General features: G+C 31.4%; 2 protein-coding genes across 2 annotated transcripts; both read right to left on the bottom strand.

Annotated features, from left to right (window-relative positions):
* Positions 1-1,292: 1,292 nt before the first annotated feature.
* Positions 1,293-3,330, bottom strand: LOC105110272 (cyclin-U4-1-like). The gene is made up of 2 exons (XM_011005252.1): positions 2,884-3,330; positions 1,293-1,888 (listed from the first exon to the last, which is right to left on the bottom strand). The coding sequence occupies exons 1-2, from the start codon at positions 3,288-3,290 to the stop codon at positions 1,618-1,620; spliced, it is 678 nt and encodes a 225-aa protein (XP_011003554.1). The 5' UTR covers positions 3,291-3,330; the 3' UTR covers positions 1,293-1,617.
* A 9,061-nt stretch (positions 3,331-12,391) lies between these two features.
* Positions 12,392-14,790, bottom strand: LOC105110273 (peptide methionine sulfoxide reductase A1-like). The gene is made up of 2 exons (XM_011005253.1): positions 14,196-14,790; positions 12,392-12,887 (listed from the first exon to the last, which is right to left on the bottom strand). The coding sequence occupies exons 1-2, from the start codon at positions 14,730-14,732 to the stop codon at positions 12,636-12,638; spliced, it is 789 nt and encodes a 262-aa protein (XP_011003555.1). The 5' UTR covers positions 14,733-14,790; the 3' UTR covers positions 12,392-12,635.
* Between the last annotated feature and the right edge of the window lie 2,086 nt (positions 14,791-16,876).

A 16,876-nucleotide genomic window follows, 5' to 3' on the forward strand; every position in this document is an offset into this window, starting at 1 on the left:
ATTTCAAATAAAATAAGTAACAATCAAAAGAATAAGAACTAAATTTGATAGAAAAAAAATTTCAATTACAAAATAATAAGAAAAAAGCAAATAATAATTATAAAAATAAGGACTAAAGTTAATATAAAAATTAAATTCTAAGAGATGAAATTAAAAAATAAATATTCAAAACAAAATATATATAGCAATCAAAAGTTTGAGGATCAAATTTGATATAATCAGCAAATAATATAATATTTTTAAATTTTTCACAATTTCCGGAAAGTATTTTCTGCTTAAAATAAAAAGAAAACACTTTCCTGAAAATCAAATTAATTTTTTTTTACTGAAAATTATTTTCTATTAACCAACTTTTATAATGGTAAACAAACACAAAAAAATTTAGAAAATGATTTCTCAAAAACTACTTTCCGAGAAATAATTACAGATATATCCATATATTGGTAATTTTGTATATATCCTATATAAGTATGAATTATTTTTTAAAATAATATTAAAAAAATTTCTACCTTAATTTAGTGCATTAAAAAAATATATTTTTAAAAAGCATCAATTCAAAGTTCGGATTTAAATTTTTTTAAAAAGAACATCCTTTATTGATCACCGAATGAATCCCGTTAAATTGAAATAACCGTACGTGAAAAACAAATTCATATAAATAATCAATTTGATTAGACTCTTACATTATCTATTTAACAGCACGACTGCACAAGACTCCTTGTGCAATTCACCTCTTATTTCAAGTGCAGTTTAGGTTTTACATGTGAATTCTTGAGAAAAAAAACAAAGAGAAGAAGCCTAAGCAAGATTGCTTCTACTGATAATAGTTCTTAGATTACTTGTGCCATTGAAGAACTTGGGCAACAGGGGTGTGTACAGATAGGTTTTGACCATGTTTTACAGGGGTGATGGATCATGATACATGAGATCATGTCAGCCGGGGGGCGATGGATCATGATACATGAGATCATGTCAGCCAGGCCGTAATGATAAAAAGCTCATCTGTACATATCATTGATTTGCAGATTCCGATCATGTCAATAACCAAAAGAACAATACTCCTTGTGCAATTCACCTCTTATTTTCTATGTGTAGTTGAGGTTTTCCTTGTGAATTCTTGAGAAAAAAACAGAGAGAGAAGCCTACGCAAGATTGCTTCTACTGATAATAGTTCTTGGATTACTTGCTCCATTGAAGAACTTGGGCAACAGGGGTTTGTACAGATAGGTTTTGACCATGTTTTACAGGGGGGATGGATCATGATACATGAGATCATGTCAGCCTGGCCGTCATGATAAAAAGCTCATCTGTACATATCATTGATTTGCAGATTTCGATCATGTCAATAACCAAAAAAGCAACAAGTCCAAAACTTCAACCAGAAAGAAAAGGAGAAACACATGAAAACCGAGCTTGAAAATGTGTGCAATGCCACAAATCATGGGAAGCCAAATGAGAGGTTTGACTCCATTTCAAACCATAATGCTAAGGGAAAATAGCATGTGCATGACCCTACATGACTGGCACTAAAAGTCTACTCCTTTTTTTTTTTTTTTTTGCCCCAGCTAATACACAAAATCATTAGGTCCAGCTTTCCTAACCATTCTAAGAAATGACCTAAACAGCAAGCTGTTTTTGATGAGTGGATTCATCTTCGTTGAAACAGCAATGGGTTTTTTGTAGTCTAGCCATATTTAGAGGAGGGTCTACTATCGGTAGAGGAGATTGAATCAACATCTCTCTTTGAAGGTAGGAGCAGTAAGCGTGGAACATGGTGGGTGTCACGTTCAATTGGAAGCCTAAACCAAATAAAAAATCCACTTCAAGAAGATTCATCTCTGCTGTGCTGATTCCTCCAACTTTAGCATAGAAGGCATTATTGTAATATCTGACAGAAAAATACAGGAACATATATATTAGCAACATCAGTACAGTTCTGCATAGTTTCCAAGTGAAATGAATGACAGACAAACTAGCAGCCTACCACCATGATTCTTGCAGGAAAACAAAGTGGGTATTGCCAGTCGGTGAAAACAGCCGAGGCCCAAGTAGGGTAGAGCAGTTTAAATGGCCTAAAAAGGGAATAATGGAAAGAAAAGAAATGCTACTGTGCGGCAAATGCTGTGGCTTTAAACAAAATACAGAGCTTTGATTGAGCTGTCACTGACCCCTCCCTTCAATGATAGTGACACATGCTTACAATTTGCTACCATTTGATGGGATTACAGGCATGCTTAAGCAGACATAGACATTAACACCGCAAACTTAGGTGGTGGTGTAGTTTTACACATGGGTGTCTTTTTTTTCCATTGGCTGTGGCTGACTCAAATGGGATATGTTGCCCTTCCATATGCACCTAGTTTTTTGTAGTCAAGATTTTTTTTCCCTTGGTTGATTGAAGGGGGGGATTTCATCGAATTGACCCTCTAACTTCCTAGATCAAAATTTTGGCATGGTTTGGCTGGGCCACTTTCAAGCAATGGAAATATCCTATTGCTAATAAAATTATCAAAAAGCAAAGGGAGTCCAAGTTTCAGATCATAAATATATTTGGAGAGTAAATTCACCATAATATATGGTAGGAAAAAACCAATTATCTGTATAACGCAAGATTTCCATCACATAGAATTTCATTTAAAACAAAGAAAATGAAGAATTCCTTTTCCTTCCCAAACTTGGATAAGACTTGAACTTGAGAGGCCTAACCTACCCCCTAAGCTCTGGTACATTGCAGAGTTGAACTTGAATCCACTTATCAAGGTCAATCCCAAATCCAAGAACAACTATAAAATCCCAGAGATATTTTCACAAAGATAACTAGATAAATCATCATAATAAGCTTAAAAAGATGAGCCCAACAAGTGAAAATTGAAGATAACTTACATATCATCCATGAACTTGACAGAGACCAAGACACTTGTGATGAGCAATCTATGCACATTGAAAGAATTGAGAGGAAAACAGGATTGTCTCTGAGAAAACCGATCAAGATACACATAAGCAACAACAAAACAAGAGGGGCTACAATTTGCATACTTGAAGATTCTTTCAAGATAGTTTTGAATGGATATAGCAGGTCTAGAAAGGCCATGAAAGATTGAGACTTTCTGGGGGTATAATTGTTGGCTAAGATCATTAGACTCTGCTACCCTTTGAAGAAGAGAAGAGAGGAAAGTAATGACCTTAGGCATCACTGTGGTCTCTGCTAACTCTGCCATTCTTGTTTGGTTTACTTTGGTTTGTTGTGTGCTCGCTGTGTTTATAAGACAACTCCTGCCTTCCTCTTGCATAGCGTGTGTCAAACGATTTTGTTTACTATTTTTTCCGTTCCAAGCTTCCTATTTAAGACAGCAAGAGAGGGTGCCTAAGCTAAGCTGGCCAATGATACAATGACAGAGCTCAATTTACAGGAAACTCCCTGGCTTTGTAGTATTTTCTGATCACTTTTTTTCCCTTCAAAAGATTAAATCTTAGAAACCATATAGTGTTCTTAAATATATCTCTCTAATCTATTCAAAATTTAAAGACAATTATCTACAGTAAAATTAAAATATTTTGGAGAACTTTGCTCTCTCATTTGAAGCATATTATTTCAAGAAATAAATGTGTTTAATATTACGGTATATTTTTTTTTAATTTTGATATTAGTATATTAAAATTAATATTAAAAACATATAAAAAGTATCAATTTGATATTTTTTTCAAGCAAAATGCAATTTAAAATGTGTGTGTGTATATATATATATATATAATGTTTTATTGCAGTAAACCCATCATTTAAAATGATTTTGACGTCGAAATCATGATAGAGATGTTCCAGCCGATTGGGTTCAACGACATATTAAGGTTGGGATTTTAGTAATTAGGGGTAATTGAGGATTAATAAATGAATATGTCTAACTTGTAATGACATTTAATACTACTTTAACTTTTTGGTGGATGTGGTTGGCAAGAAAGGGAATATCATGGCATTTAGTCCCCACCGATTAAATTTTGTTTCTCACGGTACAAGAATTGGGTTGGAATTTTAAGTTTGAGAAGAAAAGTTGGGTAATTTAATTAACCATAGATTATTGATTATGTCAATGTCGTGCTCAATTTAAATTATTTATACCCAGGTTGTAGTTTCCGTTGGCAATAAAGGTAAGTGTGTGTGTGTAGTAACTACTATCAAGAGCTAAACTATGGGGAAATGCCCATCAACATGAAGTCCATCAACAAGCACATACTTGTATACAAGTTAGAAATACAATAGATAAACCCTGCAGAATATAACTTAATTATTTAGATTTTAAGTTTATTTTTAAAAAATTATTAGTTTGAGTATCACAAATCTCAAAATTACTAAAAATTTATATAATTATTAATTTTAAGGCCTATAAAATTAGTTGAAATATATATAAACTAGTTTGAATATCCACATTAATAATAATAATAATAAAATATAAAAAATAAGATTTGAATAAAAAATATCTCGTGATTTCTTAGCATCAATTACTAGATTTTTAATTTTAATTTGTGGAATTAGAAAGATATATGAAGTGAGATTTAGACGGTCATGGCCAATGGAAGCAAAATGCAATTTAAAATGTGTGTGTATATATATATATATTATGTTTTATTGCAGTAAACCCATCATTTAAAATGATTTTGACGTCGAAATCATGATAGAGATGTTCCAGCCGATTGGGTTCAACGACATATTAAGGTTGGGATTTTAGTAATTAGGGGTAATTGAGGATTAATAAATGAATATGTCTAACTTGTAATGACATTTAATACTACTTTAACTTTTTGGTGGATGTGGTTGGCAAGAAAGGGAATATCATGGCATTTAGTCCCCACCGATTAAATTTTGTTTCTCACGGTACAAGAATTGGGTTGGAATTTTAAGTTTGAGAAGAAAAGTTGGGTAATTAATTAACCATAGATTATTGATTATGTCAATGTCGTGCTCAATTTAAATTATTTATACCCAGGTTGTAGTTTCCGTTGGCAATAAAGGTAAGTGTGTGTGTGTAGTAACTACTATCAAGAGCTAAACTATGGGGAAATGCCCATCAACATGAAGTCCATCAACAAGCACATACTTGTATACAAGTTAGAAATACAATAGATAAACCCTGCCAAATATAACTTAATTATTTAGATTTTAAATTTATTTTTTAAAAATTATTAGTTTGAGTTTCACAAATTTTAAAATTATTAAAAACTTATATGATTATTAATTTTAAAACGTATAAAATTAGTTAATATATATATAAACTAGTTCGAACATCCACATTAATAATAATAATAAAAAAAAAAATTCGAATCAAAGATATTTTTGGAATTAGAAAGATATTTGAAGTGAGATTTAGAGGGTCATGGCCAATTGATCCTAATAAATAATATAAAAATCTTGAGTTTGTTAGGTCTAGTTAAACTTAATTTGTGTTTCACTATGATTATATTAGCTGAGTGAGCTAGAGTGTGGGATCGAGATTGGTGTGGGACTGCTAATGGAGCCATGATGAGATCATTGTCTCCAAAGATTGGATTTAGCAACTCACAAGTGACAAGTCATAGCCCAAAAATTGGAGTGGGAGAGAGATGATTACTTCACTTCTAATAGAAGAAAAGTTTGGTCCTTTTAAACTGAAATATTATTTGGTATGCTAAGGAGAAAAAATAATATGATCTAAGTCCCTTTTTACTCCATGAAATCGAAATATATATATATATATATATAAAATCTAATTAACTCATGAAGACTTGGGCTAATCAAGGAAAGAAAAAATAACCATGGATTTTGACTTCAAATATTAAAGAGTAATATTATGATTATATTTTATGAAAATTTAAATAATTCTTATCTTATATTTTATGAAAATTTAAATAATTCTTTAATAGATATAGAATCTTGATAGTGAAATGATAATAAAATTAAATTTAATTATTTTTATTTTATTTTTTAATTAAAATCTAATTAGTAACATAATGTAATATAGGTTTGTGTTAATTTCAAATCTACAAAAATTTTACTTGAAAAAATCATGTTGATAAATACTATAAATTATATATTGAAATTTTATTTAATACTTTAAATTTTTTAAGTGAAATTATTTTTTAATATGGAATATGCTTGGAACTTGTAGTGAAATCTTATCTGAATTAGGGCGTAGGATCATGTAAAGTTGATTAATTTGTGCTCTCATATATGATTAATAGTCTATACACAAATGCAAAAGCCCTTTATTCCTAATCCTCCCAGGTCTTTATTTTTTTTTTAAAAAAATATATGATAGTCAGCTTTAGTCCCCTGACTGGCCATTGTCCTATTCTCGAGCAAGATCACATGAGTATTGGGGCTTGGATCTGGCCTGTGCTTTGAAGAATTGAGTTTTGATCTATTTAAAAATAGAAATGGTCCCAACAAACAACTAGCCAGATCTGATCCAGGCAGCCCTCTGCTCATTTTTTTCGTTTCTTTTAAGAAGTAAAGGTGAAGATACAGGTTCCCATTCCTTGACTTTGTTGCGGTTGGCCTTGCTTGCACTGCATAAAGAGGACAGTCATCAGATTTCCAGCTAACTTCCATGACTAGCACTCTAGCAGACCTTGTCCACATTACAACACGACATTCTTGTACTTATGATTTCTTAATCATCTCCTGTCCGGTAATTTTATTAACACCTACTTCTACCCCTTTTTTAGGCTAATGTAATGTAAATTGTATGGTAAAAAAAAAAAAAAAAACTGCTGTCTGCTGTTAACCATGCTTGTTTGCAGCTGTTGCTGTCAAAATTGGAGTCATGGAAAAGAATGGATGATTGCGTCCCATCTCTGCTCCAATTATTTAGATGGCTGGATCAGAGAGGAAAGGGCCAGTTCATGTCTGTTCTTCACCACCCTATTGTGGCTCATTAGTCATCCAATTAATGGGACTTCATTGGAGTTGAAATAGAAAGATTAATCCATTAATTCCCTAATTTCTAACTCGGTAATAAAATATATTAAGCAAGGAAAAAACACAGGAAAAAAAAAAAAAAGCTTTGCCATCCACTAGGATTAAAATATAAGCACGCATTGTTTATAAAACTTATTTGGTTTAGGTTAGGATTAAATTGGTTAACCACTAAACTAATCATTTGTAGCAGCCATCTCCCTCGCCTAATCCTGCGTTCCATACCCGCTTGCTTCCTTTCCTTGCACATAATATATAAAAATTTATTATTTTCAGAATAAATTATTTTAAATTTTTATTTTCTTAATGAAATAATTTTTTTATTTCCAACGTCTCGAGATTATAATTAAACGTTTCTTTGCAGTTACTTGGCAATAACATATGGATAAATTGCCAGGGGCATATATGGAATAACAAGAAAAAGCATTCTAATTTCAAATTAATTATTCAGACAAGTAAACTAGGAAAAGTCAAGCAACTTCCCGCTGTCACAACTCCCTAACATGCTGGCAATAACCCACAGTTTATGCTTTGCTTGTCCATGCTTGCCGGCTTGATTCTCATAAATAACTTTAATTTAAATTCTTTATTTACTTTTAATTGTCAAAATTGGATTTAATCATCACATGAAGCATGATCCCCCAATTGCCTCAGGGGCTCGTGATAATTCTACTTATTATGTTATAAAAAATTCATAAAAGTACAATTCCCAATTTAAATAATCAATCAATTAATTAGTTTTAATAATCTCCATTTATTTTTCATAGCTAAGTGTTTATGTTTGTTATCTTATAATTAGTACGTGGTGGGTTAATATAATTCGTGATTAATATTATAAAAGATTTTTTTTAATAAATATAGAACTTTTTAATGATAAAATGAATAATTTTATTAAAAACGGATTTTTATAAAATTAGAACTTGGGATTTATTTATTTATTTTTATCATTTTCCATCTTGTGCAATGCTATACACGTTAGCAAGGTATGTGATCCATGTTCTACTCAGTTCAATGGATTTTGATAGCCACGGTGTTATTTTGTGGAACAAAAAAATAAATAATATTAATTGTAATTTATTTCCGTAGATTTAATATCCTGCACTAGCAGTGATTTAATTTGCTAGTCTCTTCTTCCTCTCTTTATTTTATTTTTTTTAGTAATTTGAAGCTACAACGTGGAAGTTGTTTGATACATCATGTTTGTAGCGCAGAATTATTTTATAAGGCATGCCATGAGCTTTTAGGCATTAGAAAAGTATTTTTATTTTTATTTTTTAAAATTTATTTTCTATATTAGTTCATCAAAAACAATATGACAATATCAAAAAATTTAAATTTAATGTAAAAAATTAAAAAAATAAATTTTTTAAAAAGCAAATATATTTTTAACAGACTCTCTATTTCTATTTTATTTTTTAAATAAACTTCATCAATAAGGGGAAACCCTTACATTTATGAAGCCCACCAATATCAAAATTCAAGTACAACAAAATTGCAAGCCAGGCAAGACCGGTTGAAATCAGAAAACAAGGCAATTTTCACTGTGCCTAAAAGCATTAACAAAGTGTTGGTATAATATTGCAATGTGTTTTTTAAAATATTTTTTTAATGTTTTTTATTTTTAATATTAGTAGTTCAAAACCATTTAAAAATATCTAAAAAAACATATTTTAAAACTTTTAAAAAAAATTAAAAAATACTTTAAAAAAAAAATACTAAATCAAAATATAAGTTTTATAAAACTGTAGTTAAGCATGTATAACTTATTTTTAACAAGAATAGAGAAAAAAGAATTTTAGTATCAAATTGTTTCAGATATGTCTTGATGTAATAAAATAAGCATAAAAAAATGTTAATTGTCCAAGTGTAAGGCAAGCTATACTCTTTAATTTAATGTATTTATAGAACATCTTGATTTACATTTTTTTTTTATTTTTACATGCAATAAACCAAGATTTTATTAATATATTTTTAGCAAAAAGCATCAAATGAAAAAAAATTAAAAGTATAATTTTCTTGAATTCTCATGAGCATTGAATTGGCATAAGTTAACACAAACACACTCCAATAAAAACTTATTGAGTCTTGCTCTAGCCACGTTTGGGCTTGATAGTGCTGTCACACCTAAGTGTGTTGGGTGTGATGCTGGCTAGACCTAAAAGATTATTAAATTTAATATCATTAATTCTATACATGTTTATAAAATCATAGATGAATTATTTTTTAATAAATAAACTTAATTAAAAAAGTTTATACTCTACTAAGACTATTAGGTGTATTAAAGTTTTTCATGATTAGTCATATCTTTTAGTAGGATAAAATAAGTAAAATATACAATTCATAATACAATTCAAAATATCATAAAAGTAAAATTATATTTCAGTTCCTCATCTTCTCAGAATAAATAGATTTATAAATTATAAACACACCATAATAACTTAATTTATAACAAAAGTTCACAATTTTCATTTTCTACTATATATATTTTTTAAAAATTTATTTAGAATATTATTATATATTTTCTCTCTAAAAAAATATTTATTTTAAAATAAAAAAGTTCTCACCTTTATTAAAGAAAATTTTTTGTAAGTAATAGTTATAAATCATCTTAACTTATCAAGCATAAAATATATATTATCAATTATCTTAACTAGAAAGAACAGATAAAATTATAAAAATTAATTAATTAACTAATTATTTAATTCAGAAAATTTCACGCTAGAATATTTATGACCTCGTCAATACATAAACTATTGGGTATTTGGATTTGAACATCATCATTACTATTCATCACTAAAATTTCACCATTTCAACCACCAAATTATTCCAAAATTCCACAAAAAAATTATTTTAATTAATTTCACAAACAGCATTCCAAAATCAAAACCATTTTAAAACTAGATTGAATGTAAAAATCTTATTTTTATTTTTATTTTTTTATATTCAAAATTGAGGGTTCCAATCCAAACAATAATATCTATGTCTACTACATAGTTGCAGTAATATATGTTTCTTCTTAAAGTCGCGAGCTTCCTATGTATATTTCTGAAAGTTCAGTTGTTAGAGCACATATGTATTAGCAATTGATTTAGCAAATTAACACTTCAAATGTTTCTATGTTAATTTCATCCTTCTCAAAAGACAAGAGAGATAGAGAGTCACAGAAAAGAAAAATTGCAAATTAACACCTCAATTGATAACGTTATAACTTTAATCTGATTATTTTTTAATAAATTAATATTTATATTTTTTGAAATGTATTTTAGCTACACACACTTGAATTTATTAATTAATAAGTTATTTTTATTGATGCTCAGTATTTCTTCAAATATATACTTGAATTTATTAATTAAACATGTAAGCAAGAAGCTAGATTGGGAAGGAATATAGTTCATAGGTTCTTTTTATTAAACTATATTTATATTTCTATTTATTTCTAATTTATCAAGAGTGTTTATAGCTTAGAAAATTACAAATGAATAATGTTAACCGTTGCTTTAGCTTCTTTACATACCGATAGCATATATTTATATAGGAAGGGTTAAGTATTAGTTTTCTCCAATATTCCAAATTGTTTTTTTTTTTTTACACTTTCATGTGTATAGAAAATTCATGGTTTTTTAGTATCTATGAAATTAAAAGGTATTTTATAGATGGATAGAGTCTTTTTTTACTGTGTTACGGTGTTTTAAAAAATATATATTATTTTTTTACTTTATTTTTTTGGTTTTTTTAATTGTTTAGATATATTAAATCAAAAATAAATTTTTAAAAATAAAAAAAATATTATTTTAATATATTTTTAAATAAAAAATACTTTAAAAAACAAACACTTCATCCAATATTAAACAACAGCACTTAATATACTCTCTCATGTTATTTTATTTTATTTTCCTCTTAAAGATGAGATTATTTTGTTCTTCCATATGGGTTTTCTTTCATCAAAACAAATTTCATTAGTCAGGGGAAATCCTTACATTTATGAAGCCCATCAAGATCAAAATTCAAGAGCAGCAAGATTGCAAGCCCAGACAAGGCCACTCGAAATCAGAAACAAGGCCTTTTTCACTGGTAATCTACTTGATGGCAAACATATACACTCTCTTCTTGTTCTTATGAACAAGTATCCTCCATGGCCATAATACACGGCTCATTGGTAATCTACTTGAAATTTATGAAAGGCAAGTTATACTCGGGATCTTAATTTACGTGTAGAATTATTTTTCACATCATAATTGTTTAAACCCAGAATAGCCCTGTAGACATAAGGCTATAGTGTTTGGTTATCATCTTGGATGTCAAAAGAAACGAAGTTTCAGGTTTTAAAAGGATAGAATCTCTCTCTCTTAAACATGTTTATCTCTTTTATTTTGAAACATCGGTCAAATGCAATTAGTAATTGGTGTTGTGTATCCTGCAGTCATAATTGATTGCGCAATGAACTCTTGTAATTTGATGCAGCCTGCAGGTTTTGATGCATTGCCAGAATCCAGTTTTTCAAATAACTTCACTGGTCGATAAACCTGTGTTGAAATTAAGATACCGGAAAATTGCCCAAGCAGCTGGAAATGTCTTTTTTTTTTTAATGTGTATATCAAGCAAGCATACAGACTGCTTAAGAATTAAAAATGACTAGACCTAAGTGCCGTTTGGAGTTATGGTTACACCTCTTTTTGATGAAATTTATTCTATTTTTTGCTTAAAATATACTAATTTTAAAAGTGAAATTTTAAAAATTAAAAAAAATTATTTTGATACATCAAAAAACACATTAAAAAACAACATCAACTACATTCTTAAAGAGGCCTATAGTATTTCCTAGCACTCATTTGGTTGAAAAGGATCGAATGTCAGTCCAAACTATCAACATCTGGTTGGAAGCATAGATTTTATGACTGGAGGTTTGGTCAGTTCAACATCATTCAATTGGTTGGGCTAAAAGCATGATAATTCAATCAAATTCATTAGAAAATGTGCTGACAACTTTGGAGAATGTTGTCATATGAACTTATTCATGAACTTCTAGTAGCAAAACCTTTCACTTGATGGTGATCTTGTAACCAATAGTGATAGGATCCTAATTTTTGGTATTAAAATCCGAAGAAAAAAAAGTTTCAGGGAACGTAAATCAAAACAGGCAATAGTTCAGAGAATCTTTATACCGACTGGCCAGACTATACCTTAGAGTTGGCAAATGTTTTCCATCGACACACCTTACAACCCAAGACCAATGTGCTTGATTCTCAGATCAAAAGACAAGACCTTGCACATATAAATGCTCACCCGAAAGGCTTTACTTGTACGAGGAAAAGGATGAAAGGGGAAGAGGTTTACTTGTAAGCAAAACATGCTAAGCGCTTTTTTCTGTGATCAACCTAGTGGGTACACCTTTTCAACAAAAAGAGTAAAATCTGCGGTGTCCCGGATAATGTGAGACATTGACACTGTAGAAAAACTTTATTTCTTATATATCAACCATTCTGCCCTACCTACCTTGCACAAACAGTAGAGCAAACAGCCATCAAACATATTTAGGTAACTAGATATCTGTGTCCTCGAAGCTAACACATAGCATTCACAACACAACAAAGCATACAAAAGCTTAGGTTTCTCAATATAAACAGCTATTGTATCAGGTCAAGAATATTTAACCTGTACCGATGTTAGCCTCTTAATGATGGTGAAGGAATTAGCCATAGCATCTGATTGGATCACTGCAGCCTTTCTCAGAAGATTGTTTAAATCCAAAACGGCCTCCTTTGGCAAGATACTGCTGGTGGTATTCTTCTGCTCGGTAGAATTTTTTGGCAGGTAAAATCTCCGTGACTATCTTCCTGTTTGAGAGCTTCTGCTGCTGTTCCATGGACTCCTTTGCTACCTTCTCCTGCTCAGGGGTGTAATAGTATATTCCAGACCTGTACTGTGTTCCCACATCATTCCCCTGCCCAGCAAGGACCAACAAGATGCAAATGAACAGGCCATGAGAAGAGTACATTGAAATCATATTTATATCACAGTAGAATCCCATGAGATAATGATGATCATGATTATGTCTATGAGCAATGAAATAAATAAAGTGACATCAGCTATGGATGGAGTGATTTAATAAGCTGCCAATGAAATAGGAAGACATGCAACGACCACAGGCATACCAGGACTACTGCCTAGAATATTGATGTCCGAATGGAGCGCATGTTCCAATGAAAAAAAGTGATAATACCCATTAATCCTCATATGACAGTAGCCATGATGAAAATTGGACTCCTTTGCACAGCAACATTAAAGTGCAACCTGATAACGCAAATCCTAGTTAGGTTGCACTTAATGTGAACCAAGCACCATTATCAAAACAAGAGGTGATACTCAAATCTCAAAAGTACAACGCGTGGCTATAACTCCTAGAGGGGTGAAGTGGCGAGGTAGTTATAAACATGCTCAGAAAACTAGACTATCCGAAAATAGGTATTACACTAAACTATCCGAAGTGATACAGTAAAAAGGTATTACACTAGACTATCCGAAAACAAAGCAGATTTGACAACTAAGTTTCTTCATTGCAGACACCAGGGTAGCAGGTCTTTCCATTTCCTTTTCCAGTTACATCATTCTATATGTGTGTTTCCCAATAACCGATGCCTGTGAAGCTATTCATTTCAGGCTAACGAATTGACAATAAGAAAGGGATGGAAGGTTTCTGACTTCTTTAAAAGCTAATAACAGGAAAAGATAACATCTTAGCAACATATTAACGATAAGAAAGGGAAACAAATCAAAAGAGGGAATAAGCCAAGCAATTAGACCCAAAATCACCTCAAATCATTCCCAAGAAAGACAAAAAAATTAGAAATTGAACCAAAAAGATAAAACACAACTATCAACACAAAGGGAGTTTCAATTAAAAATAATAATAAAACAAAACACATCAAGGGAGCACAAATACAAACCAGTCAATCAAAAAAAAAAAGAAAAAAGACCTATACACTAAACAAATCGACTAAAACCCACAAAATATCAACCACCAAAACCTCCAAAATAGCAACCAACTTTAAAAATTTAAATTTCACGGCACCAAAAATCAAACAAAAATACAAGAAAATCAACAAAAACCCAATTACAAACGGATTCAGCACAATCCAGTCAAAACCCAGTTCATATCCCTATCAAGCACCAAACTTTAACCATAAACCTCAAAAATACCAAGTTTTGACAACAGCCCATTAAAAGACCAAGTCAATTCAAGCAAACACACCTGGCGATTCAAGGTAGTAGGATCATGTCTAGCCCAAAAAGCATCAAGCAAAGTCTCAAAGCTACCCTCTTTAGGGTCATACTGAACCCTAACAACTTCGCTATGCTTGGTAGTACCAGTACAAACATCTTCATAACTTGGATTATGCAATAAGCCTTGAGTATAACCCACTTCAGTTTTGGTAACGCCCGGGACTCTTTGAAATGCCAATTCAACACCCCAAAAACAACCAGCTCCAAACTGAGCAAATTGCTGACCAGGAGCTGGTAAGTCATCGTCAGGACCTTGTGGGATTGTTGGGTCCATTGTGGATGGGTCAGGTGACCTAGTACCAAAGCCTAGTTTGTTAAGGATGTTCATTGGGGGCTTGTAATAAGAGATGGGTTTTAAGGTTCGAGGGAAGTTGAAGGGTTTAGAGTGAGAAAGCTGGGATTTTGCAGAGGGAGACAGGAAGGGTTTTGAGAGGAGGAGGAGAGGTGTGGTGGTGGAGGTGAAGGTGGAGGTGGAGGAGAGATGGGTGGATAGAGTTTGGAGCATTTTTTGTACTGGATATGTGTTTGTGTGACGTGATATGGTTAGTTATGTTGCTATTGGTTAAAACTGGAGAAATATTTTTTATATTGTTTCTGTAATTATTTGTTTTTCTCTAAAATTTAATTTCGAGGAGGAGGATTTTGAAAAAGAATTCAAGGAGGAAATACCTGTAGTACTTGTACAGCTCAAAAATCGAATTAAGCTTTCTACAGATAGATTTTTCCTGAATTAATTTTATTATATCAATATTAAGTGTTTTTTTTTAATTAAGTGTACATAAATGGATCGACAAATTTATTTTTATCATGATAGGTTTACAATATGAGTTCCTTTCTTCAGACAGCTTCATGGAGACATCACTCTCACCTAACAGCATTATTCTTTGTTTTTATTTGCTAATAAATTAAAGGTTAATCCTCTACTTTTTGATTTTTCCCCTTGTTTTGCTGGGTTATTTGTGATTTTTTCTTTCTATTTTAATCACCTATTTTTGTTGAAGACGTCACTGCAGAAGTTGGTGGACTGGAAGAATCTGCAGGGGGAGATGGAAAATTTCAGGAGTCAGTTGTCTAGCCCTCTCATCAAGCCGTCATCGTGTGGTTTGGATATTGGAATGTGGATGGAAGCCTTTCATACAGCAACAATTTCATGCTAATGGCATTTTCATTCGACCCCACAAAGATCATTTGGGATTGGAAACTAATGTGGTCAAGTTATTCACGTAAGTTCAAGGATATTTAGTTATTCACGTAAGTACAAGGATATTAAAAAACCTAACAATGCTGAAAATAGACTGATGACTCGAGACTCGATTCGGACTAGATTTGAAATTAAACTAACCAAATAGGGATTTAGCAGAAGGAAAGCTACATCTTAATCCTAGCATAATCTAATAATTAGATCTAAAATTATATATATATATATATATATATATATATATATATATTTGGAGGTTTCATGCGTTTGACGTGTTCATACTTCTTTGTGGGAATTGCTTTATCTAAATTAAAACTATGCAGTAACTCGTATATTTAAAAAGCAATTTGATTGTGCAGAAGATGCAACATCCCCTAGAAAATTCTGCAGAACTTGAAAAGGATCAATCCAGAAGAAGCAAGGATTGGTACCAGCAGCACCCATTTTAGCCAACACATCAGCGCAAGATCTAGACAGCAGCTTCTTGATATCAGCCACTATGGCACAGACATGGATGGAACCAAGAGTTTGGCTCAATGATCAGGCGAATAGCTGCCTGGGAGCAGTCAATATCAAGAACAGCGCTCCGAAATTTCAAGTCCCAAGCATGCAGAAGACCTTGCCTCATGGCTTGTAACTCAGCCACCAGTAAAACCAGATATCTATTTTCCTGCTGTGTTTCTGATTGAACGCCAATTCCAGTTCTACCAGGATTACCAAAGAGCTACCATCCAAGTTAATCTTCACCACATCCCTTGGAGGACTTTCCCAAGCAATCCACCTCCCATAAAAACAGGCAAGGATAAAAAATTTGATCTTTGTTTAAAAAAATATGCAAGAAATACTATTATTGTTAAATCCCTAAAAAAGAAAAAAGAAAAAAAGAAAAACCCTACACGATAAAATGTTGTGTCTGGAAATCCATTGATGACCATCACCTACTAAGAAGCCTTCTCCTATAAAAGGAGGAAGAGAATGACGATGGTAAAGATTCTTGTTGGTTACAAGATAACAACGTTGTGCCAATCTATTCTAGTCAGTTGCAGATTCCACCCAGGATGGCAAGGAGCGTTAAACCCGACTTGTCCGCTTAGAATCTCTGGTTGAATTTCAAATTAAACTTGATAGAAATTAACTCTAAATCTATTTAACTTGATGGGTTAATTTGTAACATGATCAACCTAGTGCTTGATTTTAATTTTGACTTTAATTTTTTTCAAAATCATGAAACAACATCATTTTAGATTAATTATTCAACCTAATAGGTCAACTCATAACTTGTAACCCGAACAACCCATTTAACTTTATTTTTCTTTTAGTCTTGAGATAATATTATTTTTAAATTGAAAAGATCAATTTAAATTAGAAGAATTAACATGTACAACCTGTGATCCGAACCAAACCTAGATCAATTCATTGACCGTGCGAGGTTTAGTAACTTGGCAGAATCT

The sequence above is a fragment of the Populus euphratica genome, unplaced genomic scaffold (assembly GCF_000495115.2).
Source record: "Populus euphratica unplaced genomic scaffold, PopEup_1.0 scaffold246.1, whole genome shotgun sequence".
In the NCBI taxonomy this organism is placed as follows: Eukaryota; Viridiplantae; Streptophyta; class Magnoliopsida; order Malpighiales; family Salicaceae; genus Populus; species Populus euphratica.